Raw genomic sequence first — 26,511 nt, forward strand, 5'->3', positions numbered from 1 at the left:
CCTGACATTTCTTGGTAGGGTTGGGAAAGAGCCTTGAAGACCCACTAGTGTAGAGAACTAGGGTGACCCATGGTCTTGCTCAGTAGAAGGCAGTCTTCCTATATCTCACTGTGTTTGATGGGCCTTACTCCATAATGGACATCTTTAGAACACCTCCATAAACTCTTAGGATAACTTTTCTTGCCTGTCAGCTTCCCCCAATGTTGTAAACACTTACAGAACAGCACAGAAGTAGTCAAAAATCCCAGCAAGCGAATAGTATTTATGGGCTATTTGGTACATTAGAACCTAAGTTTCACACTGAGTGAACGTGCAGTACAACTGCCATGAATCCTGGCTCTCTGTTAGAATCATAGAATCATAGAATCATAGAATCATAGAGTTGGAAGAGACCACAAGGGCCATCGAGTCCAACCCCCTGCCAAGCAGGAAACACCATCAGAGCACTCCTGACATATGGTTGTCAAGCCTCTGCTTAAAGACCTCCAAAGTAGGAGACTCCACCACACTCCTTGGCAGCAAATTCCACTGTCGAACAGCTCTTACTGTCAGGAAGTTCTTCCTAATGTTTAGGTGGAATCTTCTTTCTTGTAGTTTGGATCCATTGCTCCGTGTCCGCTTCTCTGGAGCAGCAGAAAACAACCTTTCTCCCTCCTCTATGTGACATCCTTTTATATATTTGAACATGGCTATCATATCACCCCTTAACCTCCTCTTCTCCAGGCTAAACATGCCCAGCTCCCTTAGCCGTTCCTCATAAGGCATCGTTTCCAGGCCTTTGACCATTTTGGTTGCCCTCCTCTGGACACGTTCCAGTTTGTCAGTGTCCTTCTTGAATTGTGGTGCCCAGAACTGGACACAGTACTCCAGGTGTGGTCTGACCAGAGCAGAATACAGTGGCACTATTACTTCCCTTGATCTAGATGCTATACTCCTATTGATGCAGCCCAGAATTGCATTGGCTTTTTTAGCTGCCGCGTCACACTGTTGGCTCATGTCAAGTTTGTGGTCAACCAAGACTCCTAGATCCTTTTCACATGTACTGCTCTCAAGCCAGGTGTCACCCATCTTGTATTTGTGCCTCTCATTTTTTTTGCCCAAGTGCAATACTTTACATTTCTCCCTGTTAAAATTCATCTTAAGTTCATCTGAACGATGCCACTGTTTTAAAGCACATTACAGCCCTACCACATATTACAAGGGCTTTTTTAAAGCTGGAACTCACTGGAACTCAGTTCCTGCACCTTTCAAGTGGGCGCCATTGCCACTGAGAGAGAACGAGGGAGGTGTTCATGGTGAGTTCCAGCACTTCTTCTTCTAGAAAAATAGCACTGCGCATTACGCTTTCTAAGCGAGCACTTAAAAACAAAAAGTGTGACACGGCCCCAAGGATGTCACTGCTATGTTAAGATGGTGATGCTATGGTAGTGTTTTGTTTTTGCTTTCTGGGGGCGGAGTGTGTTGCTGGGGTTTGGGGGGAGTTACACATGATTATTGATTCAGGATAGCAGTCTTGCTTTAGTAACCTTGGAAACCACCCTGGAACTCATGCTACGGAGAGAGTGAGCCAACAAATCTTTCACACAAGCACATTAGTCATTTTCAACTTGACGGTTTAAATATGTGTTCTAACGCCTATCCGTGCACTCGTCTCAAAATGCATATATGCACTTCCAGCATGCAAATTTAGCAACTTGATATGCACACACGTGTCACTTTCATTTCACCTGTTCGCTACTACTTAGCCTCCAATGTCTCTAGAATGAAAAACGAAACAAACAAAAAAACCTGTAAATGGTGAAAGCAGATGCTGCAAACAAGCAACACAAACAGACACAAAATAACGTGAAATGTTTTCGCTGCTCAGTACCGGCAATTAAGGTCTCATATGGATGAAAGATGTGAGCTACTACCTCCTAACTAAGATATAAAACCACCACTAGTGCCTTCCTTTTTCAAATGGTTTGTAAGAAATATGAGATAGGGCGGGCTGGGCTTTATGTGTATTTTAAGGATAGAGGACTTGACAAGTGTCTTCTGAACATGCCTCAAATGCATTAAGTGACAGGCCATCCTTCCTTTCCCTTCTCTTTCCTTTCTTATTCAAGCTCAAGGTGCTGCACGTGGTTCTCTAATTCCCCATGTGATCCTCACAACACCCCTCAGGAACAGGTGAGTGGCCATTCCCTGCTTTTTATTAATTATTATTATTATTATTATTATTATTATTATTATTATTATTAAGGAGCAGCTTTCTAGCAGTCATGACAGGCTGAAATATCTTGGGTTGGCTGTGGAAGCTCTCGCACAGCCCCTTTGGACCCTAGCAGGATATGCTCTCAGATTAAGCAGAGGTAGATCAAAGTGAGTGGTTCGCTGTAGCCACCAGAGAGAAATGAGCTCTCACGAGCTAGTCCCTAAAGGTGCCTGGAAGGAAATGCAGAGACAGGAGCTCACCTGCTTCATCTCACTCTTCAGCCTAGTGATGCCACTTCGTTCCGTTTTCGTTGCTCCCGTATGACCCACTTCATGGATAGATATAGCAGGGCTTGATGTTGAAGAATCGAGAGGACGCACTTAGGGAGAGGGAGGGGAAGGAAGAAGAAAAAAATTATTTTTTTGTTACCAAAAAATGAAACACGAACAAAAGTAATTTTGAAAATGGCACTTAGAAGAAAAAGTGTATTACTGCTCCTTTCGACTCCAAATTCTTTCCCACTGAGAATATGATGGAGGAGATTTTTCATATCAAAGGGGCTTAGATTCATTAAGCTTTCGGAGGCTTCTTCACCTATATAAGGGAAAGCAATAAGGACAATGCAGTTGCTGTTGCAGGAGAGCAAGTTGTCAGTAGCACAGATCACTTAATGAACGGCTCCATTATTATTTCTCAGCTTACCAAATTAATGGCAAGCTCTGCCTTCAGCCCATATCACTTAATGAAAGGTAAGTAGCCAGTGTGGTCTTTTTCAGCTGGGTACTTTTCCTGGCTTTCTCCCCTCTGACAAGCCCACATAAATTGCATTAGTACAAAAAGGCTTTGTTTTACACCGAAGGGGATAAATAGCACCCTTTCTCCTCTATGTATATCGCTGCAGCATTCTCACTTCTGAGTCACAGGTCTCAAGTTCATCTACAGAACCACAGTGAAGATAATCATCTATCTTAAAATATCTTCTTTCCCAGCTCCTGAAAGTGGGATGGCAGACAATGAGCCCTTGCTGTCAATCAGCTAAATGCAGTTTAACATGATTGTTTTCCTGGGGCTTTTCATACTTAAAGAATAAAAACGCATGGCATCTGGAGCAGACTTTGTTGAGCATACGGAAGAAATGCAGGAACAAAAAGCAAATCCCTGAGGGTGCTTTTTAAGAAAATGATACCTGCCCAATTCACAGACACAAAACAAAGGCAAAATAACCAATAGAACAAACTTAGGCTACAATTCTATGCATAGTTGCCTGGGGAAAACTCCCATTGAATATGGCAGGACTGACTTCTGAGTAAACATGGATCAGATTGCAACATTTAACTCTAGCATTATGCTGCAAATTCATCCTGATTTCTATTAAAACAATCCTACAGATATTCTGCTGGTGGAAGATCTTAAAACTGTAGCAGCTTATTATATATTATTACTATTTTGTACGTTTATTAATGAACGTGGCATTAATATCACCATCTCTAGCTACTGTGCACTGTCTTCCAGCAGTGCTCTGAATCAAATCTGCTGCAGAGGGTCCCTTAGCCCTCCAGAGCCAGTTTTGAAGGCTTGTCACTTGCACAGCATTGAATGCCATCCTCCCTCTCTCTACCATCACCTCCGATTCCCTTTCAGAAGCGCACACACAAACTCTCTATATACCGTATTGGCCTGAATATAAGCCTCACTTTTCCCCCAAATTCCAACCGTGAAAAGTTAAAGTGCGGCTGAAATTTGCAACCTTACAAAAATAAGCTTTTACGATATCGCTGCTGAAACAGACATGCGGTAAAACTGAATGGGTGTGAGTGCCTGTGGAATTTTAAAGGTGCGGCTTATATTTGGGTGCGGCTTATATTCGGGCCAATACGGTATCAATCACACCTACAGTCATCCTGCTTTGGATTCATCCACTGCAAGTGGGGCATCACTCATGGACTGTTCTGTTATTGGCTTGTGGCAACAAAACTGGTCTCACCGGAACAATTCAAGCTGCGAGCAAGTTCTGTGGCCATCACTTGAATGATGAGTCCAATGCGGAGCCTGAGCATCTCTGCAAATAGACTGGGCTGTGACCGGACATACATAGCCAAGTACACCATGATTTCCTGTTATGGGGGATGAAGATGGCAGAAGGGGAAAAAAGAGCATTTATGAAAACTGCAACACGGTGAGAGAAACAAAGCTGTTTCTTCAAGGCATCCAAAGGCTTCCTTTTGCATTACCTGAGTAAGAACCGCAATGCTGATGTCTTGACCACTGGCTTCATATATGAGTTTGCTTAGTTCCTCAGGTGGCAAAGGCCTAGAGAAAATGGACCATTGATTAAAGACTGCGAGGATGCTATATTTGCCACCAACAATCCTCTCTGGTGTTTATGTGTGTATATGTGCCATTCTCCTAGGACAACTACCCAGTGGCTCATGAGAATGTTGTGGTGACTTCACAGTTACATCCACATGGAGAAAAATGGGGATCCTCTTCATGCGGGTTATTCCTTGATCATCTAGTCACAACCTTGCTGCTGATCCCATTCCCCCAGATTGCCTTTACTCTTAGATTCCCACTGTACCATTCCCACATCTAAAGATTTCTAGCAAACTTGCTAAGGTCCTGCATAATATATTGTTCGGGTCCAGCCTTGCCAAAGAGGACCAATGTCTCTTTTATAATTACCGTATTTTTTGCTCTATAAGACTCACTTTTTCCCTCCTAAAAAGTAAGGGGAAATGTGTGTGCGTCTTATGGAGCGAATGCAGGCTGCACAGCTATCCAAGAAGCCAGAACAGCAACAGGGATTGCTGCTTTCACTGTGCAGTGGATGGTCCCTCTTGCTGTTCTGGCTTCTGAGATTCAGAATATTTTTTTTCTTGTTTTCCTCCTCCAAAAACTAGGTGTGTCTTGTGGTCTGGTGCGTGTTATAGAGCGAAAAATACGGTATTTAACTACATTTCTATTTGTTGTTTCTCAAAATCCTGTACAATTTACAACTAAAAAAACACACATTAAAAATACCCAGTAAATTAAGGCTGTGTTATTCATTCTAACTATATTATTTCACAATATACAAGAAGACGACAATTAGAGAAGCCACAGAAAGTGTGATAAATAAGGCTATAAAGGTGATGAATGCTTACGCTGTTATTGTTTTTTCACGTGGCTCAGGTGGCAGTCCTACTGTAAGTTGCTTCTGGTGTGACAGGAGGTCCGTGCATGCCTAGCACAGGATAAAAGGAGAGAAGTGGTGAGATTGATCTCTTAATTACACAACAACCAACACTGTCTTATTTTAAATTCAAAGATATTGCAGGAACCCATATATGCAGCAACCAGCATAGTCTTCTTTTAGATGCCTATTCTGTAGCACTAATTAGATAAAGAGGAAGCACCATTTATTGTACCTGTAACAAGGACAGAGAAACTATAGCGAGGTGACTGATCAATCATCCTGCTTGCTGTCAGTCAGGAAAGATGTAGTGCCCAGTGAGGACATTTTAAGGTGTTTCAGTGCACATGTGTACAGTTCTAAAAGCAAATGTCTCAAGATGCAGTGTGTGTGTGTGTGTGTGTGTGTGTGTGTGTGTGTCTAAATATGATTTCCACCCGCACTTAAAACTGTTATGACAGCCTTTATTCCATGGGTCAATTTATCTACTTATAGTAACAATAATTGCCAGCATAAAAGCAGTAGGAGAAATTCAGCGGCAACAGTGCAATCAGAGGCATACCTTCACAAAAAGCAGATCTAAAATTCAGTGGATTAAAAGTGTACATATCTAAAAAGATCTGGCCTTAGGAGCTGAAGTGCAAGCTTCCTATAGCTCAGAGATGCGGGGACACACACACACGCGCAAGTCAGGGATATATATCTGTGGCCCTGCAGATGATACTGGACTAGAGTTCCTGACCACTGGCTGCTTGAGGCTGATGGGAGTTGGAGCGCAGGAGTATTGGGGGGGGGCACTGGCTCCCCATCCTTGCTACAGTTAAACTGGGTGTATGAATCTGGATGGGAAACTGCTGGGAGTCCACTGTAATAGTAAAGCAAATGAGTTGCTCCCAACTAAGTCACGCACACAATAGGCTAAGTGAAATTAATGTACTTAAGTTAGTAGCCTAGTTCATTGATTTCAGTGGGTCTACTCTGCGTGTTACTTAGTTGGACACAACCCATCTTTTTTAGAATAAATAAAACCTAGCAACGAGTTGCAAAACATGTTGCAGGCACATTCTTCCAGTAGCAAAAGCATACGTATCCCCACACCCAAAGACAAAAAGAAGAGCAAATGGAACAGGTAAGGCCTTGGGTTGGTTAACATTTTATGGCCTTTTAAATGTGTTTGTGGGAGGTGGGGTATTTTTTGTTTTTGTTCTGTTATGTATTTTGTATTCTCATTTCATGTCTTTTTTATGTCCTGTGATCTTTGGATGAAGGGCGGGATACAAATTTAGTAAATAAATTAATGCTATATACTTGTTCCGCACCTCAGCTAGGACTTCCACTCTTTTTCGCAGTATGCCAGAGATGTAGCGGATCAGCCCCCATTCTTGGTTCAGGCCTGCTTTGCTGTAGAGCTCATTGAGAAGACAATGAACTGTGATTCCACACTGGCCATAGAGACATGTTTCCCAGTCAAGGCCTCTTAAAATATAAAACCATACATGGTTAGATGTACTTATAAACTAATACATATCTATTACACACACACACACGACATTTTCATTGTAGAAATAAGGGAAATAGCTGAAAGTGTGTAGAAGTTGCAAGAACTCTATATTAGACTGGAGTTCTAAAGCGATGCTTCGTCATTTTGAACCTAATGACCCTGGATCCCTCCATGATGGGAAAGAGGTGAAACATAAATGTAAGACATTGTTTAATTTTATTACATTTATGTCTCTTCCTGCTTCCTTCATGGAATCCAAGGTGACATATGCTTGGTTCCCAAGTGATCTGCCACCCAGACACTGCCAAACTCAGACCTGCATAGCTTCAGCAACGTAGTAGCCTCAAGTGCCTTCATAACTTTCTTAAGCAGAAATATATAGCAGTCAAGCCATGTACAGCATATAACTGGAACTCCACAGCAGCAGAATAATAAAAATCGAGAGACTGTGATAACATACAATGATTATTCAGCCAGCTAAAAGAAATGAAGCAAAAATTAAAAATAGATATTATGGCATCATGATTCCCACTTATTTCTACGAAGTTGCCCTTCAAGCTTCTGATCAAATTCCAACCAAGTACAGAAGCCTATACTTTTCCTTACTATGATATTTAAGTCATCCTACAAACATATGCAAGATATGTTAACGAGAGTAATCATCACGTTCCTTAATTTTTAAAGTACTTTTGTTATGTGTGTGGTTTTTTGTAGCCTGTATTTTTTAGTTTATTGCAAAATAAAATCCCATTTACCGCTCAAAAGAACTTTGCATGAATGTAGCATCAACCCTAAAATAGCCACATACGAAAACAGGAGCCAGATGTCCTGCTGCATCTTGCACTGTGACAAGTGGAATGATCAGCTCTGCAAACATTAATACAGAAGATCTGACTAGAAACTAGACAGCACTTCAAACAATTTTGTGGGTGTGCTAAAAGGCAAAAGAATGGGAAATGAAAACCTTGTAATAAAACATTAGGAACACATAACAGTAATCTGAAGGCTGAAACCCATGTCAGAAGCTGGAACCCTGTGGCACTCCAGATGTTGGAGTCCAACTCCCATAATCCTAGACTGTTGGCTATGCTGGCTGGGACTGACGGATGTTGGAATCATCCATCTGGAGGGCCACTTTCCCTGCCGTAAGGGAGGTCACAGTTGTCAGGGTCATGAACAACAACAATCCCACATAACATTAATACAGCTGGGCGCTTTTACTTCCTAGAAATGCCACCATTTAAAAATAAACAAACTTTGCTACAAAGATACTAGGAAACTTACTTTATTAGATACAGGATGTACAATATATCTGCCTGGTCATGTAAAGTGGGACATTCCTTTAACTGCTCTACTAATTTCACACAGTCCAAATCGCCGTGAGCATCTTTTGGCAACTGAAGAACAGCCTCCGGCTCCTATTAATCAAAGACAAACTTTAAATGACCAAAAGTCAAAAAAGGCCTGAGTTGCTCTGTAACTCATTAGCTATCATTACTCCCTGGGAAACGATGGGGCACATAAATGCAATTACAGTGGTACCTTGGGTTACAGATGCTTCAGGTTACAGACTCCGCTAACCCAGAAATAGTACCTCGGGTTAAGAACTTTGCTTCAGGATGAGAACAGAAATCGTGTGGCTGTGGCACGGCGGCAGCAGGAGGCCCCATTAGCTAAAGTGGTACCTCAGGTTAAGAACAGTTCCAGGTTAAGAACGGACCTCCAGAACGAATTAAGTTCTTAACCCGAGGTACCACTGTACAGAATTGAGACATAGTGTTTCTGAACGCTTTTTACATTTTGTTTAACTAACTTTACTCCAGGTATGTGGATGAAAAGGGAGTCGGCTGGAAGTTCTAAAGTGTGTGCTTAAAAAAAACAAAACACCACTGGGTAACTAAATAAAAAAGAGATTCAAACAATATTAGTTTTGTCTTTTAAAATAATATTTGCATTTAATACCCATGGGCCTTCAAACAGTAAGCAGGCTGGGCTATACATGTGTAGGGTGACCTCCTTGCTTTGAAGCAGAAGAGAAGTGAAAATCAAATGGGGAGGGAGTCTCTAATTCCAAAAATTCCAAAAATATAGGGCTGCAATGTGTACTCAAGCCATGTGTCTGCTGTTTTGCACGCCCCAAATAAATGAGCTGTGTGCTGAGCAATTCTGCAGGAGCTAGAATGCAGTCCTCCTGGACTCAGGGAATCCAGCCTGCATTTGCTGCAGTTACGAAGATTCAATTATGTATCATTAGTCCTGGTGTGGTCTGAAAGCAAGGAACTAACAGCTCTTTTGTCAGGAAGCAAGGAACAAGCTTTCTGAAGGCTGCCTCTGCTTCTTGAACTGACCACTGAATTAACATCCGAGCAATAGATTACAACGCTGCAATATTTCCACTTACTTCCCACACCATACTAATGTGATTCCACCTCCTTTTTTCAGGCATTCTTGCACTTTTTTAATACTCCTTTTTTGCAGGAACAATTTCGGTTCAATAACTATTGAAGAGCCTTCCAGAAGCTAGTAATAATCTTCCCTATGAAAAAACCTTCTGGTTTGTAGATGGTTATTCTAGTGTATTGGATTTAATCTGCTGATTTCAATGGATTGGAATGGGTTCCCATGTTGTATGAGCAGAGTTCCAATAACACAATGGGGCTTCCCCTTCCTCTCCTCCCCTGTACAGTCCCTCAAGCACCCCCCCCCCAAGTCTGCTCTGGAAGAAGAATGAGCAGAGGAAGAAGTCCCATTGTGCATGGACACCACTGGATGCAACCCAGTAACTTTGATTGCTGCCGCCATATTTTAGTGTTCTTATGTTTCTGGAACCAATATGTTGCATTGTTAAATTAGGGCTTTATTTTTCTGTCAGTCACCTTGGACTCCTTAAGGTGGAGTACAAATGTTTTAAATAAAATAAACTGTTTCAATGATGCACAAGTGAAACATTATATATTTGTTTTTCAGCTACTTCTATTGATTAAAACGGTAAACAAAGAGGTAGGTCACTATGCTATCCAAATGTGAACATTGCAATGGCTTACTTCGTCCACCAGTGAATGTGGTGAGTCAACAAGGTTCAGAGATTTCCGGTGGGTGTTCAAAACCTTTGTAGGCAAAGACATCGAAACATCTGGGAAACAAACAAACCAGGTCATTCTAAGTACACAGAAGTGCTATTGTAAGAGCCCACAGTGTTTCGGATACTAAAACATTATATTAAGGACCTAGTTGTGCAGTACAAGAAAATACGTGTAACCAACACCACTGGAACAGAGAAAGATACTTTGAGGGGGGCAATTCAGAATGTTGATATATTTCATTAAATTTATACCCTGCCCTTTATCCCAAAAGAGTCCAGGGCAGCAGCGCTTAAGAAGGAAGTAGGGAAAGGGCTAAGTATCCTTTCCCCTCCTCTTCTCCAACTCACTTCCTTCCCAAGTAGGAAGAAAAAAAATATGTAACATCCAGTTAATCTCTCTATTTCTCCCACCTGAAATCAGCAATCATTGTAATATGCTAACACGTCTCAGGTCTGGAGAAAGATAGTATCTTAAAATGCAGAAGTTAATGTCAGCGTGCTTTGGTTCAACACAGGACAGAATGCTAAGCATCAAGTGTGTATACCCTTTAAAGGCATGTTCACATTGCAGAAAATTTCACTTTTTCTCCCTAGTATATCCAACTAATACTCTGTGCAATTTGCAGTTAATTATCAAGTTCTGTCCCAATTTTCACTGTATTTCTAGGTTTTAGCACCTCGCAAATGAAGTACAGCACCTATTGACCCATGATGTCCCTTGGCAACAGTAATGATGATTTTTAGAAATATTTCACGACATATTCTCTCCTTCAGATTCGTGTTTTTTTCATCATTTACAATCTGATTATGCATTTATCTCCCTTATTCATCAGCTCAGTAGACTAGAGAGTTCTCTGTAGCTTTCAATTTTTATTCTTGACTTTACACATGTGGTCACAATGTGATGCTTATTACTGAGAACTTTTGACAACTGAAATTGGTTGCAAATTGTCCCATTTGTACATGCCATCATAATGTCCACTTCAACTTCAGAGCTTCAGTGATGACAAGCTAATTGTCCGTTACACAGAAAATTAAACATTATTTCAAAGGAATTGTGCTATAAGGAATATTTCTTGGTAACTACAATTAGCGTGGACTAACCGTTTTAACACTATTCTTAGCTTTAGCATCAATTTAGCATTTACAGGCATTTCATCTGTGAAATGTTATAAAACTCAAAATGCTGTAAAAACTTACTGGGAACATCCAGACCCTTCGTCTTGGCCATGATTGACAGTATTTCTCTGGTAGAATGAGCAGCACTAAACACATAGCTTGAACCAGATGTTTTTGATATCGGAGGCAAGTGTGATTTAAGAGCAGTGCTCTGTAACATTGTGTTTATATACTGGTCCAGTTCGTCCTGGGATTCTGTCAAAACAGGTTCAAAAGGAAATCAGTTTGAAAGAGACACTGGAACTTTACTTCCTTCTGACTGACATCACCTTTTGGCATTGGAAAAACAATATAGGTAAAACAATAATAGTAAATAATCACTGTCATTTGTTAAAGAAAACAATACAATGATTAAATGTTTCAGGCCATGGCAAGGCAATGCAAGGAACTCCCCGTTTGCACGGGGTTGCATTCCGGATCTTCGTGCGTGTCGACGAGCACATGTAAATCCACCTCAACCCCCCCTCCTGGGCCGAAAATAGCCCCCGTGTTGACAGTTGTGCACGAATCTCACACACCATTCACATGTACCCTGCTCATCTACAACTGCTACAGATGCTCACAATATCATCATCATCTTCTATTGTTCAGGAAAAGGTTAACTTCCCAGCCCTTCCTTAGTGAAGGAATTAGGAACAGGACAACGAATCCAACATAATTCCCAGGCTTCTCCTTTTCTCCCTCGGATCTCCATCTCTGTTCAGTCTCATTTCTTCCTCCCTGTGGCCTTCTGCAACTCCTGGCCTCTTCTGTCCCACTTCTATCAGTGTGATTCCTCCATCACTCTGGCCCTACTGTGTTGCTACAGTCTATACACTTCTCTCTAATCACACACAGAGGAAGGGGGGGAGGGTCCTCAGAAACAAGAGAGATCCTACAATGAGACTAGGATATAAGGAAATTGGACATAGCAGCATACCATGAGCCTCATCAGAAGGCTGCAAGGCAACAGTTTCCCCCGCAGCAGTACAGAACAGCATTTATAGCAAATTCAGTAATAAATACAATTCAACAATACATGAATATAGAAGACATATTCTATATGCAAAACTTATCCCAGGCAGCTTGAAAATATGCAAGCATTTAAATAACAGTGTTTGATTATTATTATTTTAAAAATATGTCCACTGTTAGTTAGATGAAACATGAACAGTACTGTCCTCAGTCAAGAGAAATGCCACCAAAAATACTCAGCTGGCTTTTGTCAGGCTGTATTTGTACATTTCAGTTAAAACATGCTGTTAGATATTCCCCAAATACAAATTTCAAGAACAGTATGGGCAAATCAATCTTTCCAGAAAGCCAACGATTCCTTTATGATCCGATTTAAAATATATTCCTCTGACACTGGCTTTGAGATGTGTTCACCTTGGCAAGTGTGTGTTTAATTTGAAACATTAAAAAACCAAAACCAGTACTACCTTTGCTGCCGAAGTCTGCATAATCTAGTTCATATCCACTTTCAGGGCTGGAATAACCTTCATTGTCATCATCAAAGAGCTTCCCATCAGAATCAGGGTCCAGAAAGCTGAGGTTTGTATAGAATGAAGTGGTCAGGAAGTCTGAAAACTTGCCCAACTTCACCCTGAAGAGCAAACATCAAAGCAGCCAAAGAAGAAAAGAACATCATTTTATATGAATGCTTATTGCACTAGATATAAAAGTTTTCCCACTATAATCAGCATTTGCTATGTTTTTGACTATTGTTGGCACTGTGCAGAAGAGGGAAGCACAGCTCTACACAATCATAGCTAAATGGTCTCCATACTGACAGACACTCTTTCTTTGATTACTAGATGCTATTACTAGATGCTATGGGAAACAACAGGAATAGCCATCAAGACCACACCCTGCTTGAGAGATACTCAGCCTGCAATCCGATACAGGCAACCCCCCAATTTGAATGGGACTTGCCTTCCAGGTCATTGTGCATGTCAGTAGAGTATGCATAAGCCCACCTTTCCCCCATTGCAACCTCTTCCAGTTCTGAAGAAAGGCCCACGTGTGCATAGTTGTGTGTTCTTTGAATGCGTGCAATACAGGGTTTGCCTGTGCATGCTTAATTGAGAGCAACTTCCATTGAGTAGATGTGCAACCTGCCAAGTTGTTGGTTTTTTTAGTAACTCCCATGCCACAAACTTATGTGCATTTATACAAAATTAAATTCCATTAATGCAATTTGCTCTCTGGTAATGCATGCTAGGGACGCAGGTGGCGCTGTGGGTTAAACCACAGAGCCTAGGACTTGCCGATCAGAAGGTCAGTGGTTTGAATCCCCGCGACGGCGTGAGCTCCCGTTGCTCGGTCCCTGCTCTTGCCAACCTAGCAGTTCGAAAGCACGCAGTACAAGTAGATAAATAGGTACTGCTCCGGTGGGAAGGTAAACGGCGTTTCCGTGTGCTGCTCTGGTTCGCCAGAAGCGGCTTAGTCATGCTGGCCATATGACCCGGAAGCTGTATGCCAGCTTCCTCAGCCAATAAAGCGAGATGAGCGCCGCAACCCCAGAGTCGGTCACGACTGGACCTAATGGTCAGGGGTCCCTTTACCTTTAATGTGCATGCTACTTTTCCTGCCCTCACAACAGCATACAAAACAAACATGATTAACGCACAAGTCTACAATGACAAATGACTTGGGAAGCACAGTGACAACCTCAAAAGAGACTAGTGGGGCAAACCTATGAAACACTAGACAGAGAACACAATAGTCTGATGATATGTTTTTGTGAAACCAGAGAAAGAGGAATATCCTCAGGCGTCAATGGGATTGTGGCACCTACCTGGCCCCTCCAAAGTAGCCATCCCCAAGTTTTCTCACTGTGGCAAGAATTGCTGGATCAATGTCAGACCCATCATTGGCTAAAAAGGAGGAAAACAAAACATGCATCATGGCAATAGGTTCCTTTATCAACTCATTTTAAAAATAAGTTAGCATATCCGATGTGGAATACTTTGTAAAAATAAAATAACCGAAAGAAAAAATGGGGGGGGGGACTAGCAACTCCTAAAGTGTATTGCTGACTGGTTTGAGTTTCCCTTTCATAAGATGGGGAGGGGGGAAAATCTTGACTATAGGCATTTTAACTCAGTCCTACTGAGTTCCAATGTGCACCATATACTGGCATTCTGTTTTACTACCGCTTCACTTATTAAATCTGTTTGGGAACAAAGGAAGCTGACTTATACCAGACCAGTGGACCATCTAGCCAGTCATCATTCTAAACAGACAAGCAGCGGGTTTCAGAAAACCGTATTTCTCCAGACCCACCTGGTAAAGGAGATGGTCTCCCATTTTGGTTCTATAAAGGAGATGGTCTCCCATTTTGGTGCTATGCTCACAGAGTACTTGTTCACTACATGAACTGTATATTTTTATCTTCACTCTAATCTGGTGTACCCCTATGAAGAGCAGGGTAAGGATACACAAGGATATCTCAGTAGCTATTTCCATAAGTGGGGAACACGGTTGCTAGGGAACTCCAGCTCAAAGAGGCTGCTGCTATTTGCAGCATCAAATCTAAGGCCATGGATGAGAGGAAAGCACTTTAAAGTGAAACAAAATAATAATAATAATAATTTTGGAACTTAAATACACACGCCACAGCTTCAAATTTCCCCCATGTGTTTTTTTTTAAAAACGCCAGATTAATGTAAAATTTTATCCTGAAAAGTGGTCTTGCATATTCAGAAAGTCATTTGTTTCTATGTTGGATAGAATCTATCCCTGCCTCTTATTTATCATCCAGTATGGAATGTAAAACCAATAACAAAAAAGCTTCTATTGCAAATGGCATGAACATTCAGAAAAAGCTGGGTCCAACCATAATATGCAAGGTCATATGATAAAGGTCACATGTTACTGACTGAGCATTGTATTGGTTATTGGGAAAGTGAGGGTTGGTCTTCCTGTAATCCTCCAACATGAAGTGAGATAAGCCAACTCTGTTCGTAGCATCTCCACAATCATCCGATTGTCTAAAGCCAAATAGAAGTGATGCTGATCTATAAACTGGAAGGAAAAACAAATTGAAGACAAGTGCTTATAGATTTCTTTCTCGGCAAAAGCTTTGTTACCATTAGTTCTATGGAAGCCCATCACAACCCAGGGATGAGGGCCCCCATGACTTCACCTGCAGCTCTCCTCCATCCTTGATGGGGAGATGTTCTCTAGCTACATCAGGAAGATCCCCATCCCTATGTGCTCACTTCTGGCCTGTGTAATTAGCAAGACTAGTTTTAATTTTTTTGGAAAGCTGATGAGCTTATCAGTATTCCTATTTTATTTCATTTCCGTGTGTAAATGGCTGGAATGAGTTTGATACAAGTTTCATCAGTTCAGCCTACATAACATCAAGGAGGGATATGTAAATAAGCAAAGTGTTTCACCAGCAATTGGGAAACAGAAAGCTTTCCAAGCTCACCTGTGGGGTAAAAGTAAATATTTGATTTCTTATAACATAGAGCTTAGATGTTCCCAGGACACCAATATGTCGGTAAGGTCTTCCACTCAGCTTCATGCTCTTGTTGCGGCCTGGAAGGACAAAAGAATACAGCTAATATTTACTTCTGCTCTTATACTGTATTCAACACAAATTAGCCGTAAACATTTTGCTGTCGGAAGCAAAACATAAAAATCATGAACATTTTCCTTATATTCCAAAAGGCTTTAAGGCTTGTTCTTTTGCAAAGCAAGTAGTGCACTGCTTCAGCATGAAATTTCGTGGAAAGGCACTGCCTAATTCATGAAATCAGTACTGTGATTCCTCTAGTTATGGACTTAATTCGTTCTGGAGGTCCGTTCTTAACCTGAAAATGTTGTTAACTAGAGGCGTGCTTTTGCTAATGGGGCCTCTTGCTGCCGCTGCGCCGCTGGCACACAATTTCCGTTCTCATCCTGAGGCAAAGTTCTCAACTCGAAGTAACTCTTCCAGGTTAGCAGAGTTTGTAACCTAAAGTGTTTGTAACTCGAGGTACCACTGTAGTACCCTTTTGAGTGGAATTAGCAAGTAGGGTAATGTTACTAACATTAGAAAAGCTTTGTATTGGCCGCGAGCCTATATGTAGGCATAGAGAAGAGGTGCATAAAATTTGCAAGCCTCTCCCTAGTTCTTCTAATACCAATTATTTTTCTAACAATTTGCACACACGACACAGTCCCAATTAGAACATTTTTGCCCAATTCCGTTACAATTTCTTGTCAGATCAATGAAAGCAGTGCTCTACTTATTTCGTGGCCAAAAACTTTTTACATAAATAGTGTTTTGATATTTTCTTCTGGCTTTATTTAGATAAGTTTAAGAAGAATGGTTAAAATCTCTATGGCTAGAATTTTCTTGGCCAACACTCAACAGCTTTCTTATCTGCTTGATCATTAAATGGTAACAGAAAAGCTTATGAAAGCATATCTACTATAGAAGTCTGTACTGTTGCAAAGATTTGTGTTGGTTTTTTTTAAAAAAAGCAATTGCTATAATCCAGCACACTGGTGTTCAGGCCTGGGCTCGGAACTACAGGGGGAGCTTCCTGTGTACACAGGAAGGGGCTTGATGAGATTGACAGGGGGTGGGACCACACAGGTGTCTCACTGCCAATGTTTGTGCCCATTTTCCCGGCTCCAACCTGACTTCCACACAGTGAATGAAAGTCTGAAAGGAGGAGTGGCTGTGCTCATGGAGGCTCCTATGTCATCAGGTGCCTGCAGAATGGAATTGCTTAACTGCATGAGGGGAATTTTTTTAATTTTTTTTAAAATTACATCAGCTCCCTCTTCAAATCTTGTTCAAGATACAGAGGCTGGAGGAAAAGGAGCCAGGAGGCAAGTGCAGCATTGGTGGAGAAGCCAGAGGCATGCTTCCATTCCCCTTTAAATCATATGGTGTGCCTTACAAAAGGAAATTCAGGAGGCAATGAAACTGAGTTTCCAACAAAGCATATAAGGGGCACATTATGAGTCACAGAGAATGTGGAGGTTGTGCTTTGGTGACCTACATAACTTAGGACTGTGCTAACATTTCAGAATTAAAACAGGTATATACATATACAGTGGTACCTCGGGTTAAGTACTTAATTCGTTCCGGAAGTCCGTTCTTAACCTGAAACTGTTCTTAACCTGAAGCACCACTTTAGCTAATGGGGCCTCCCGCTGCTGCCGCACGATTTCTGCTCTCATCCTGAAGCAAAGTTCTTAACCCGAGGTACTATTTCTGGGTTAGCGGAGTCTGTAACCTGAAGCATATGTAACCTGAAGCATATGTAACCCGAGGTACCACTGTACTTCCCCACAATTTCAGAATGGCATGTGATTTTAAACTTGCATTCCAAACAAGAAAATGACATGGGAATTGAGCAGCAAAAATGGGTAAGCAAATGATAAGGTTTCACAATCCCTTTGTTACATATCACCTACCAAGCTTGGCATACAGATTGCTCAGAATCCGTGCTGGCTGAACTCTGGTCGGGTTAATGTCAGCAATGCTCTGAACATGGATTCCATGGTGTTTCAACAGCTTCTTAATTTCATTTGTCTCTGCTATGACATTTACTGCACAAGAGAAAAAAATTATAATAAAGAGCAAAACTTCAATATCTGAAGAAAAAAAAAAGTCATCTGGAAATACTATACTATAGATACACAAATCTTCAGGAAGGATATAAGCAACATTTTTTTTCATTGCACCTATCTGCCTAAGATAATCAAGGAAGGATGAAAGTTGTTATATAGCTATCCTACATGGGTGTTTCCTTTCCTGAGACTTGGGAACATTAAAAAGACATGTTTGGACATACTGAAGTTTATCTAAAACTACAATAATAGAAGCTCAGCTTAGAATGGATGCCAAACTGACCAAGAAAGCTACCATTGAGTCTAAGACAACAGCAACTTACTGTATTTTTCCGTGTATTGGACAAGGTTTTTTTGACTAAAAAATCACGTCAAAAAACTGGGGTTGTCCAATACACGGATAGTAGCATGGCGGGGGGTGGGAGAAGCACCGCGCCACCAGCCATTCAGTTGGTGGAAGTGCGGCTTCCCCAGATGTCACAGTGAGTGGGGAGCAATCTGGGGGGTGTTTCCTGCCCCCAGCTGCATGGAGGGGAGAAACTGTGAGCCACCAACCAGCTCTTTGGGGCGGGGGGGGAGCACAAATTCACCTGATGCCACTGCGCACGGGAAACGATCTAGGGAGTGTTTCTTGCCCACAGCTGCGTGGGAGAGGCTCAACAACATTGGGCCATCTCCCCTCATTTTCTTAAAATTTAGTCCCCCAAAATGGGGGGGGGGGGTTCTTATACAAGGGTCTTATAGACAGAAAAGTACAGTAGTTAACAAGCAGAATCAATGAAGGTTTCCTTCAGAAAATGGAAGACTTGCGCAAGTGAAAAGAACAAAAAGGGAAATAAACTTGGACACTAAAATGCAAGAGGACAAGAAATAACTGTAAAGAAGTTCGGAAGCATATCCCTAAAAGAAACAACAACAATACAGTAATACCGTTTGACTACTTCAGAAGCAGGGAACCAGTTAGGGAAGTGGCTGGAGCATTAGACAACAGGAAAGTTAAAAGGTGTGCCAAGGAGATTGCAGAGATGAATTCCCTGCAGCTTTTAGTTTTATTATTTTTATTAGTTATTTAATAAATTTTACTGCCCTTCATCCAAGGACCACAGGGTGGTTTACAATATAAAACACAAAAAATACATATCATAGTAACAAACAGAGAGAGAGAGAGGTGGAAATATTCTGAAAATGCTTTTTTCAAAGCATTTTTAAAAATACATTGAATTTTCCATAAGGCTCACCATTGCCATCTAATGTCACATTGCATATTGCACTTTAAACATTTCCTTTGCAGTCAAAGTTTAAAGAGCCATAGATTGCTTAATTAAGCCAAAGGTCTATTTCCGCTGCAAAAGACACAGGGAAGGTAGCCATGTCTGAACTGACATTCTGAAGAAGGGAAGCTAAAGTAGTAAGGCACACAACAAAGATGGTTTCCTGACAAATTAAAGAAATCAAGAAATAGCTGAGCTTCGATAGTACCCTTCTGAGAGCTCTTGATGAACTCAAATGTGAAACTGCTGACCTTCCAACAAAAACAGGTAACTGCACAACATCAGCCTGAGAAAGTATCCACACAGCAACATATGCTTTGCACAGTGCTGGCTGCAACACTCAGCATCTTCACTACTGCTTAAAGGTAAAGGTAAAGGTAAAGGGACCCCTGACCATTAGGTCCAGTCGTGGCCGACTCTGGGGTTGCGGCGCTCATCTCACTTTATTGGTTGAGGAAGCCAGCGTACAGCTTCCAGGTCAGTGGACTAAGCCGCTAAGCATGACTAAGCCACTTCTGGTGAACCAGAGCAGCGCATGGAAACACCGTTTACCTTCCTGCCAGAGCGGTACCTATTTATCTACTTGCACTCTGACATGCTTTTGAACTGCTAGGTTGGCAGGAGCAGGGACCGAGCAACAGGAGCTCATCCCATCACGGGGATTTGAACTGCCGGCCTTCTGATCAGCAAGTCCTAGGCTCTGTGGTTTAACCCACAGCGCCACCCACTTCCCTCACTACTGCTTACCAGCACTGAAAAGTAAGGACGGCAATTTCCCCCAGGCAGTGACCTCCAGTAGTTTTTCCTAGCAAACGTTCTTACTGGCTGCCACTGCTATTTTATTTATGTATTAGAACACTGACGAGTGTGAGATCTGCTTGATGGAGAGGTAAAAGCACATCATTTTTATTTCCTTTTTCCTTTAATTTGTGCTGGGGTTAAGTAAAAAATTGTGTAACAATAACCACCAACCTTGAACAACAACATCGGGCTTAAAAGCGGTTGAAAACCTTCTGTTTAATGGATCGATTTCACCAGTAGCCAGAAATCCCTGCGAAGGTGAGGAAAATTATACAGATTTAAGCGAGTGCATTCCTGGACAATGGCACAGAAGAAGGAAGCTTCATGATTGTGCAAAACCATTGAGGTTTCAGGCAGCCTTGGGTACCAAGATGTTGTTGGACCACACATCCCTCACAATTGGCTGCACCGGTTAGGGCTGGTGGGAGTTGGCATGCAACAACAGGTGGAGTCCCCAAGTTAAGAAGAAGGCTGGTCTAAGTGGGCAGAGTTGGCTCCGATAATTTTCCAGTTTGAAAATTATTTCCAGCCACTGCTGAAAGAAATCTGATCTCTAATGCAACTAGAAAAGGGGACGATAAGGTCAAAGGAACCTGTCATAATTGTCAAAGCTGTGTCAAACATAGTTACCTCTGCTAGGAGGGCGCTGAGAATGTACAATGACTGGCCCCACAGATGAGGAAGCTTTCCAGCTGGGACACGGTCCACTGTGTGAGGATTCTCATATTCTTCATTCACCTAGCAAATGAAACAAAGAATGCGAACAGGTTCACACATCACACGTACCAAGGATTTATGAGGGTGTAGCACTTGTTAAAATCTAAAGCTGAATACAATCCCAAAGGTTAAAATATATCACAGAAAATGGACAGCACAACATTCATACATAATTGGGCGAAACACATGGTGTGTCAGAGGTCGACAATTTACAAAACCAGGCATGTTCCACATTGTCTTACCTTATCTGGAGGAACAGCGTATAGTTCTGGCATCAGAAGAATCCCGTTCTTTTTCCTAATGAGTATCCCCTCCAAAGCATCTCTGTACTCTTGTACCTACAAAGTGCAAGACAAGGACCAAGGAACTGAAGCTCATGGGTTTTTGTTTTTTTTTAACAACTGGAAGAGTACCTATGCGGTGCTGGGAACACTGGCAACATCCTCTTTGTGAAAAGTGTCCGTGTCAGAGACCCCATGAACAAAAGAACATAAGAAGAGTCCAACATCCCTTGCATACAAAGACGAGGCCTTCTCTCGTCACCTTCAATGAGTGAAGCACCTGATGCTACAATGTTAAGGCCACAGGGTTGAGTTTAGAGCTCCCATCTCTGGTGCCACGGGCACTGCTACTGAGTTAATGTGAAGTGCTGCTGTGCAGGAGACCTTGCAGGCGGGAGGCGAGGCAGCACTGTGTGAGGAGAGCAGCACAGCCCCGCAGCTTATAGTGCTGTGGAGCAAATGGGGGTGAAACTGGAGAAAATGGGGGGGGGGGAAACACTCTAGTCTTTCTCTCCCTTTCTGGCCACATAGATATTATAGTTGGTGCCATGATATAAGCCTGATGAAAGGGACCCTATGAAGCTGTATCATGCTGAGTGAGGTCATCATTTAGTCCAGTTTGGTGGCAGCTCCTTAAAATCTTAAGCAGAGATTACTTGTCCTCTCAGCACAAGGACATTAATTCCTTTAAACAGAGATGTCTAGGATGCCTCACGGTAAGTGCAAGAGCTGCAGGTAGGGGGAATGATCAGATTGCCCATCCTCTTCTACCCAATTACTGGAGCTTAGCTGATTCATAAACACCTGCTACAATAATTATTACAGTTTCAACTTATCATGTCCCTTACCTGAATTCTGTCTCCATTAAACACTCCATCAATTAGGAAATAGGTCCAGAATACAGGCCACTCACATTCTATGTTCTCAAATAACTTGAGCTCAGCAGGATCGTAGTGTAATCTATTCGGATCCTAGAAATGTAATTGCTCATGTCATGCTTTATTATTACAGTGCTATTTCACAATGTATTATGCTTGTATTCTGCCAAATCTCCAAGGAGTTTCACCTAGCAGAAGAATTCCCTTCTCTGTTCCATTTTGTTGCACACAGCACTTAGCTTTTCAAAGGACTGTGCCAAACCTGAAATTAGCTTAGAAGCACAGATATACCAGCTTGGCACTGAGGGCCAATCTAGATGTCATATCAATTGAATGATTACAATTAATGTGCAACTTAAAAAAATTAAATCAGAATGAGAACAGCTGTCTCAGGGTGGTCAGTTTACTCTTTCTCCCCATGCTACAGTTCTAACAAAAATCTTCCGCCATCTGAAGTTAACCCCGAGTGGAAAGCTCTCACTGATGCCTATGGAAGCATAACTTCCAGGGCTAACATCAACCTTGCTGTGTGTGTGAATAGGAAGGTAAAGCAACTTTCCTTGGGACCACAGCAGGGATGGAAAGGGTTATGCTTATCTCCTTGTACATTCCACTCCTAATGAGGTCCCCCCCCACAGGGTTGCTATTTTAAAAACAATTCTGATATTGGACGTTCACCATGGAAAAGTGGCATGCAAATAAAAATGAGTGACAGTTTCAGAAACAGTACTTCTCTTGGTGTTTTGTAGCCATCTCGAATAAAACGGCAGCAGCCATACCGTCCCTGTAAAAAACAAATTAGTTGTAGTATAAAAGCATTGTTATATTTTATATAAGCATCTTTTGTTCTTAATCAAACAGAACATGCTTTCTTCATCTGTTAATAACAAATATGGCCAAGCTTATCATCTATAGATAAATGAATGGAAGATTTGTTCAGAAGCCAAAATGAAACTCTTACCTGCAGCTTGGTGATAATTTCGTTTTTCGTAGCATTCACAACATTCATATCCTCTACAGCAAAGGCTGGGTAAGAAATAATGGACAAAAGTCCAGCATCAATCTCTTTTGAGGTGGAGGCCCTTGGCAGCATGGAGTACAGAATAGACTGAGTGGAATATACACAGAGCACCAGCAAAAGACAAGACAAAGACAAAATAAAAACATTTAGTTTCATGCCAAAGTGTTTTATCAGACCAACAAAGAGCACCCTGATCACTTTTGATATAAAATCTTACAAACTATTTTCTAATAAACTATGGTAATTCACACGGGAGGGGAATTTGCTGCATTGGCAGGATACAGCAATGGCTGGCCCATCCGGCAACAGAATTAGGCTGCTATCATGAAAAACCGTGAGAACTAATAGGAATTTCCCATCAGTTATGAAATGCTGGTATTCCCAGATCTTCAGCTTCCATAGCTGAAAATAGCACCCAGTTGAATTTGGTGGTGCAACCATAATTTGATGTCTATTTCTAGGGGAGGGGGCTAGTCAGAGCTTATAAGGGGGTGGGTGCTTTGCTGTACTTTCTTTGAGATAGAAAGGAGAATTGGATTTACCTGACAATGCTCAACTTCATCTGGAAGGACATGAATAACTGACTTGTGTCCTCCTCCAGCTCCAAAAAGGTCCAGTTCATCAATTGCTTCCAGTGCAGCCTTCAGAAACATATGTGTGTGCTCAGTAACTTTTTAAGTATTGAAAAGTTCAAGTATTGGTAATGAATGAGATGGCAATTGAATAACTATTAAAACAATCACACACACGTATGTATGTATGTGCATATAGCCAAATGGCACAAAATCTTTATCTTACTTTTCTTCATAAGAATCCCTTAAGAGAGATTGCAATATTTTCCTATTGCAGATTGACAGTGGACTTTAATAGCCTGCTCCAACCAAATTCACTTGGAAGAAGAAACAGTTAAGAATGGCTTCAAAGTGCTGCATATTTTCTCAAGATCACTGAATTAAGCCTGCTTTTAACTTTACTTGGGTGGTGTAGGCTGAAAATCACTCCCACGTTATGGAAGCTTGCCATAGCAGCTACGCTGAATTGAAGGAGCTCAGTACATATAGCTGAATATCACACAGAAAATCATCATACCAGCACCAGCTCCAGGAAATTGTGATACTATTTACTGTTTAAATCTATAGCTCACCTTTTCTCTAAGGAGCTCAAAGTAGCAGACATGATTCTCCCCACAAGAACCCCGTGAGGTTGGCTGGGCTGAAAGGCAGTGACTGCCCAAAGGTCATACAGTGAGCTTCATGGCTGAGAGGGGACTTGAACCCTGGCCTCCCAGGTCCTAGTCCAACACTCTAACCACTAAAGGTAAAGTCCACGAGTGGCACTGTAGTCTAAACCACTGAGCCTCTTGGGCTTGCCGATCAGAAGGTCGGCAGTTCGAATCCACGTGATGGGGTGAGCTCTAACCACTACACCACACTGGCTCTGTGTGTATGTGTGTGTTTAAATCAGGAAAATGAATTACCATCTCTTAGTTCAAATTCAAAATATTCTATCCATTGAACAACAGCACAGTGGCTGTTTACTGTTGGGAAAAGTACAATCAAGACCCATCAGAAATCAATAGCAAACCTTCTATTTATTGCAATAGTCCTGGATTGCAACACTGAACTGGAAGTAAGTTTCACAAAAATCAACGAGTAGAAGTATTGCATTTATCATTATAGCATACTATTGTTAGTTTACAGTAAAAAACAAAAACAAAAGCAACAACCATCTCACCTTGGCCATTCCTACAGAGCTTGCATTCAGTTCAGGGATGCCCTGGTTCGTCTTATCACCACGTTCCCACATGCCATAATCCTGAAACAAAAGAAAGAGGAAAGCAGAATTAAAAAGCAACTTATCATATCCAGAGACACACATATGTAGATGTGGACTGCGCATACACTATTGTGACTAAGAGAGAAGAACTAAAGCAACACTACTCAGTGGGTTTGGTTCACACATTAAGCTGACATATGCGCAAGGCTTTTGCTTGCATACTCCTTCCTCGTTCTACCCCTTCTTCCATCCTTCATTCTTGTCACACCACAATTTTATACTTGTTGGATTACTTAATCATAGTTTCCTGTTATAGCCAAACCAGGAAACTATGGTTACCACTAAAAGAAAAAGTCAGAATCTTAAACCACTGCCACAGTGTCCTTTCTCTTGGCAGATCAAGATGAGCAGGTGACAGCAAAGGTTGCAAGGTTTTTAGCTGGGGAAATCAGAATAAGATCCACTATTTGACTATTGATTCAAAACCATAAAATGTATTTTATATAATTGACCTTTTATCTCTATTCTTTGTATATTGTATTGTTGTTTTATTGCTATGGCCGATTGCTGATGCAAATAAAGATTCATTCATTCATTCTTAAACAATGGTTGGGAGTTAGTTTAAGATCCTGGTTTGTTCCAATACATTATTTCAATTTTATTTGAAATAAATAAATAAAATGACCTTCAGCATACTTACAGCAACTTTGTAGGCAGCCTCTATGTAAAACACGAGATTCTGTACAAAGGCAACTTCATCAAGCGTAAATATAATACGCAATCCTAAATAAGAAAGAGCCACCATTAGGGATACATATTACCTTAACTCCAGTCAATAGTTCCATTTGGGGGTTCTTATGCTCCTGGTAGAGCACTGAGAAAAACTTCTGCATGTAAATTGTGTGTTACACTATAGACAACTGCTGGTTGAGGACCCATTCGCTCCACCCCATAGAACAATGGCCTAAACAATGATAGGTGTAACCAACTGCACAAGACAATGTTTAAAATAGCTTTTAATTCTGTGAAAGGTGTTGTCTAAAATAAAATGCATGCTCAGTTCTTAAATGGAGATGGGCTTTTCCAGTGATAACCTTATTCCATAATCTCAGACTCCCATGAGTGCCATACATCATGCCTGTGATTTAAACACTTAACTAAAGCAAAATAATTCTTTGGCAATAAGAAGCATTTAAAGTACAGATTGTTAAGTACTGAAACAACCATCTGTTGGTGGGCAGTCTGTCAGTCATCTATAGGATGAGTGTCCTTGGTAACACATTGCAAATACGAGTTGCCATGTACCCTTGCACAAAAATGAAAAGGATTCATGAATGAGTAGGTGCTTTCACTGAAGGAAGAGGTGGTCACCCAGAAGTTGTTGGACCACAACTCCCCTTCATGCCTAATCATTGGCCATGCTACATTGGGCTGATGGGAACTGAAGTCCAACAGCATTTTGAGGGCCACTGATTCCTCATCCCTGTTGAAAGATGTCCCTTGCAAAACAATCAACCAAGAACAACTTAACAAAACCATTTTAGAGTGTTCAGATTCAAAACCAGATAAAAATGGAACACAATAGTAAGTCACTGTCATTCCATAAAAGGTCAAGCCATTCAAACAACTACAGGAGATCTGGAAGGCAACTTGTCCACTCTAATCTGTAACTAAGCAGACATATGGACTATATTAAAAGGCAAGTCTGATACTAAATGTGATTTTTTTTGAGGGGTGAAATGTTGCTTGCTGATTATAACTGTCCTAAGTTAGAAAAGAACAATGAGTTCCACAGTAGCTTACCTGATGCTGTCATCTGAGCCAAGAAGAGAAGGTAAAGGGAAGTTGCATCTACTTGCAGATGTCCCCACTCATTGTCTCCAACTACTGTACCACAAGTGGCTGTATTATATTTGGCATGCAGGCAGTCCTTGGTACTCTGTGTGTGCTTGAACTTCTCAACCTTATCTACCTAAGAAAAACAAGCAATATTCTGAAAGTAGTTCTTTAGTCATAAACATTTTCAAAATAATAATTCTGACTCAGTCTAGATTTTGGTACAGTATAATTTAAA

General features: G+C 41.4%; 1 protein-coding gene across 3 annotated transcripts in view; it reads right to left on the reverse strand.

Moving 5' to 3' along the window:
- The window catches only part of PHKA2 (phosphorylase kinase regulatory subunit alpha 2), a 53,469-nt gene that overhangs the window by 13,465 nt on the left and 13,493 nt on the right, over window positions 1-26,511 (reverse strand). For 2 of the 3 annotated variants that reach the window (XM_081199410.1, XM_081199409.1), the window contains exons 5-28: window positions 26,241-26,409; window positions 25,138-25,220; window positions 24,396-24,476; window positions 23,204-23,302; window positions 22,602-22,748; window positions 22,371-22,424; window positions 21,611-21,733; window positions 20,724-20,819; window positions 20,395-20,502; window positions 19,936-20,014; window positions 17,537-17,671; window positions 15,552-15,661; window positions 14,995-15,139; window positions 13,911-13,989; window positions 12,553-12,716; window positions 11,153-11,326; window positions 9,915-10,003; window positions 8,155-8,288; window positions 6,689-6,845; window positions 5,341-5,420; window positions 4,429-4,507; window positions 4,182-4,311; window positions 2,690-2,791; window positions 2,458-2,576 (exon numbers count right to left, since the gene is read on the reverse strand). In XM_081199410.1, the coding sequence (XP_081055536.1) occupies window positions 2,458-2,576; window positions 2,690-2,791; window positions 4,182-4,311; window positions 4,429-4,507; window positions 5,341-5,420; window positions 6,689-6,845; window positions 8,155-8,288; window positions 9,915-10,003; window positions 11,153-11,326; window positions 12,553-12,716; window positions 13,911-13,989; window positions 14,995-15,139; window positions 15,552-15,661; window positions 17,537-17,671; window positions 19,936-20,014; window positions 20,395-20,502; window positions 20,724-20,819; window positions 21,611-21,733; window positions 22,371-22,424; window positions 22,602-22,748; window positions 23,204-23,302; window positions 24,396-24,476; window positions 25,138-25,220; window positions 26,241-26,409 (2,736 nt within the window). Of the gene's footprint in view, window positions 1-1,727; window positions 1,758-2,457; window positions 2,577-2,689; window positions 2,792-4,181; window positions 4,312-4,428; window positions 4,508-5,340; window positions 5,421-6,688; window positions 6,846-8,154; window positions 8,289-9,914; window positions 10,004-11,152; window positions 11,327-12,552; window positions 12,717-13,910; window positions 13,990-14,994; window positions 15,140-15,551; window positions 15,662-17,536; window positions 17,672-19,935; window positions 20,015-20,394; window positions 20,503-20,723; window positions 20,820-21,610; window positions 21,734-22,370; window positions 22,425-22,601; window positions 22,749-23,203; window positions 23,303-24,395; window positions 24,477-25,137; window positions 25,221-26,240; window positions 26,410-26,511 lie in introns of all 3 variants that reach the window. The other variant, XM_081199408.1, reaches the window with a different exon arrangement.

The sequence above is a fragment of the Podarcis bocagei genome, assembly GCF_964188305.1.
Source record: "Podarcis bocagei genome assembly, chromosome: 6".
NCBI lineage: Eukaryota > Metazoa > Chordata > Lepidosauria > Squamata > Lacertidae > Podarcis > Podarcis bocagei.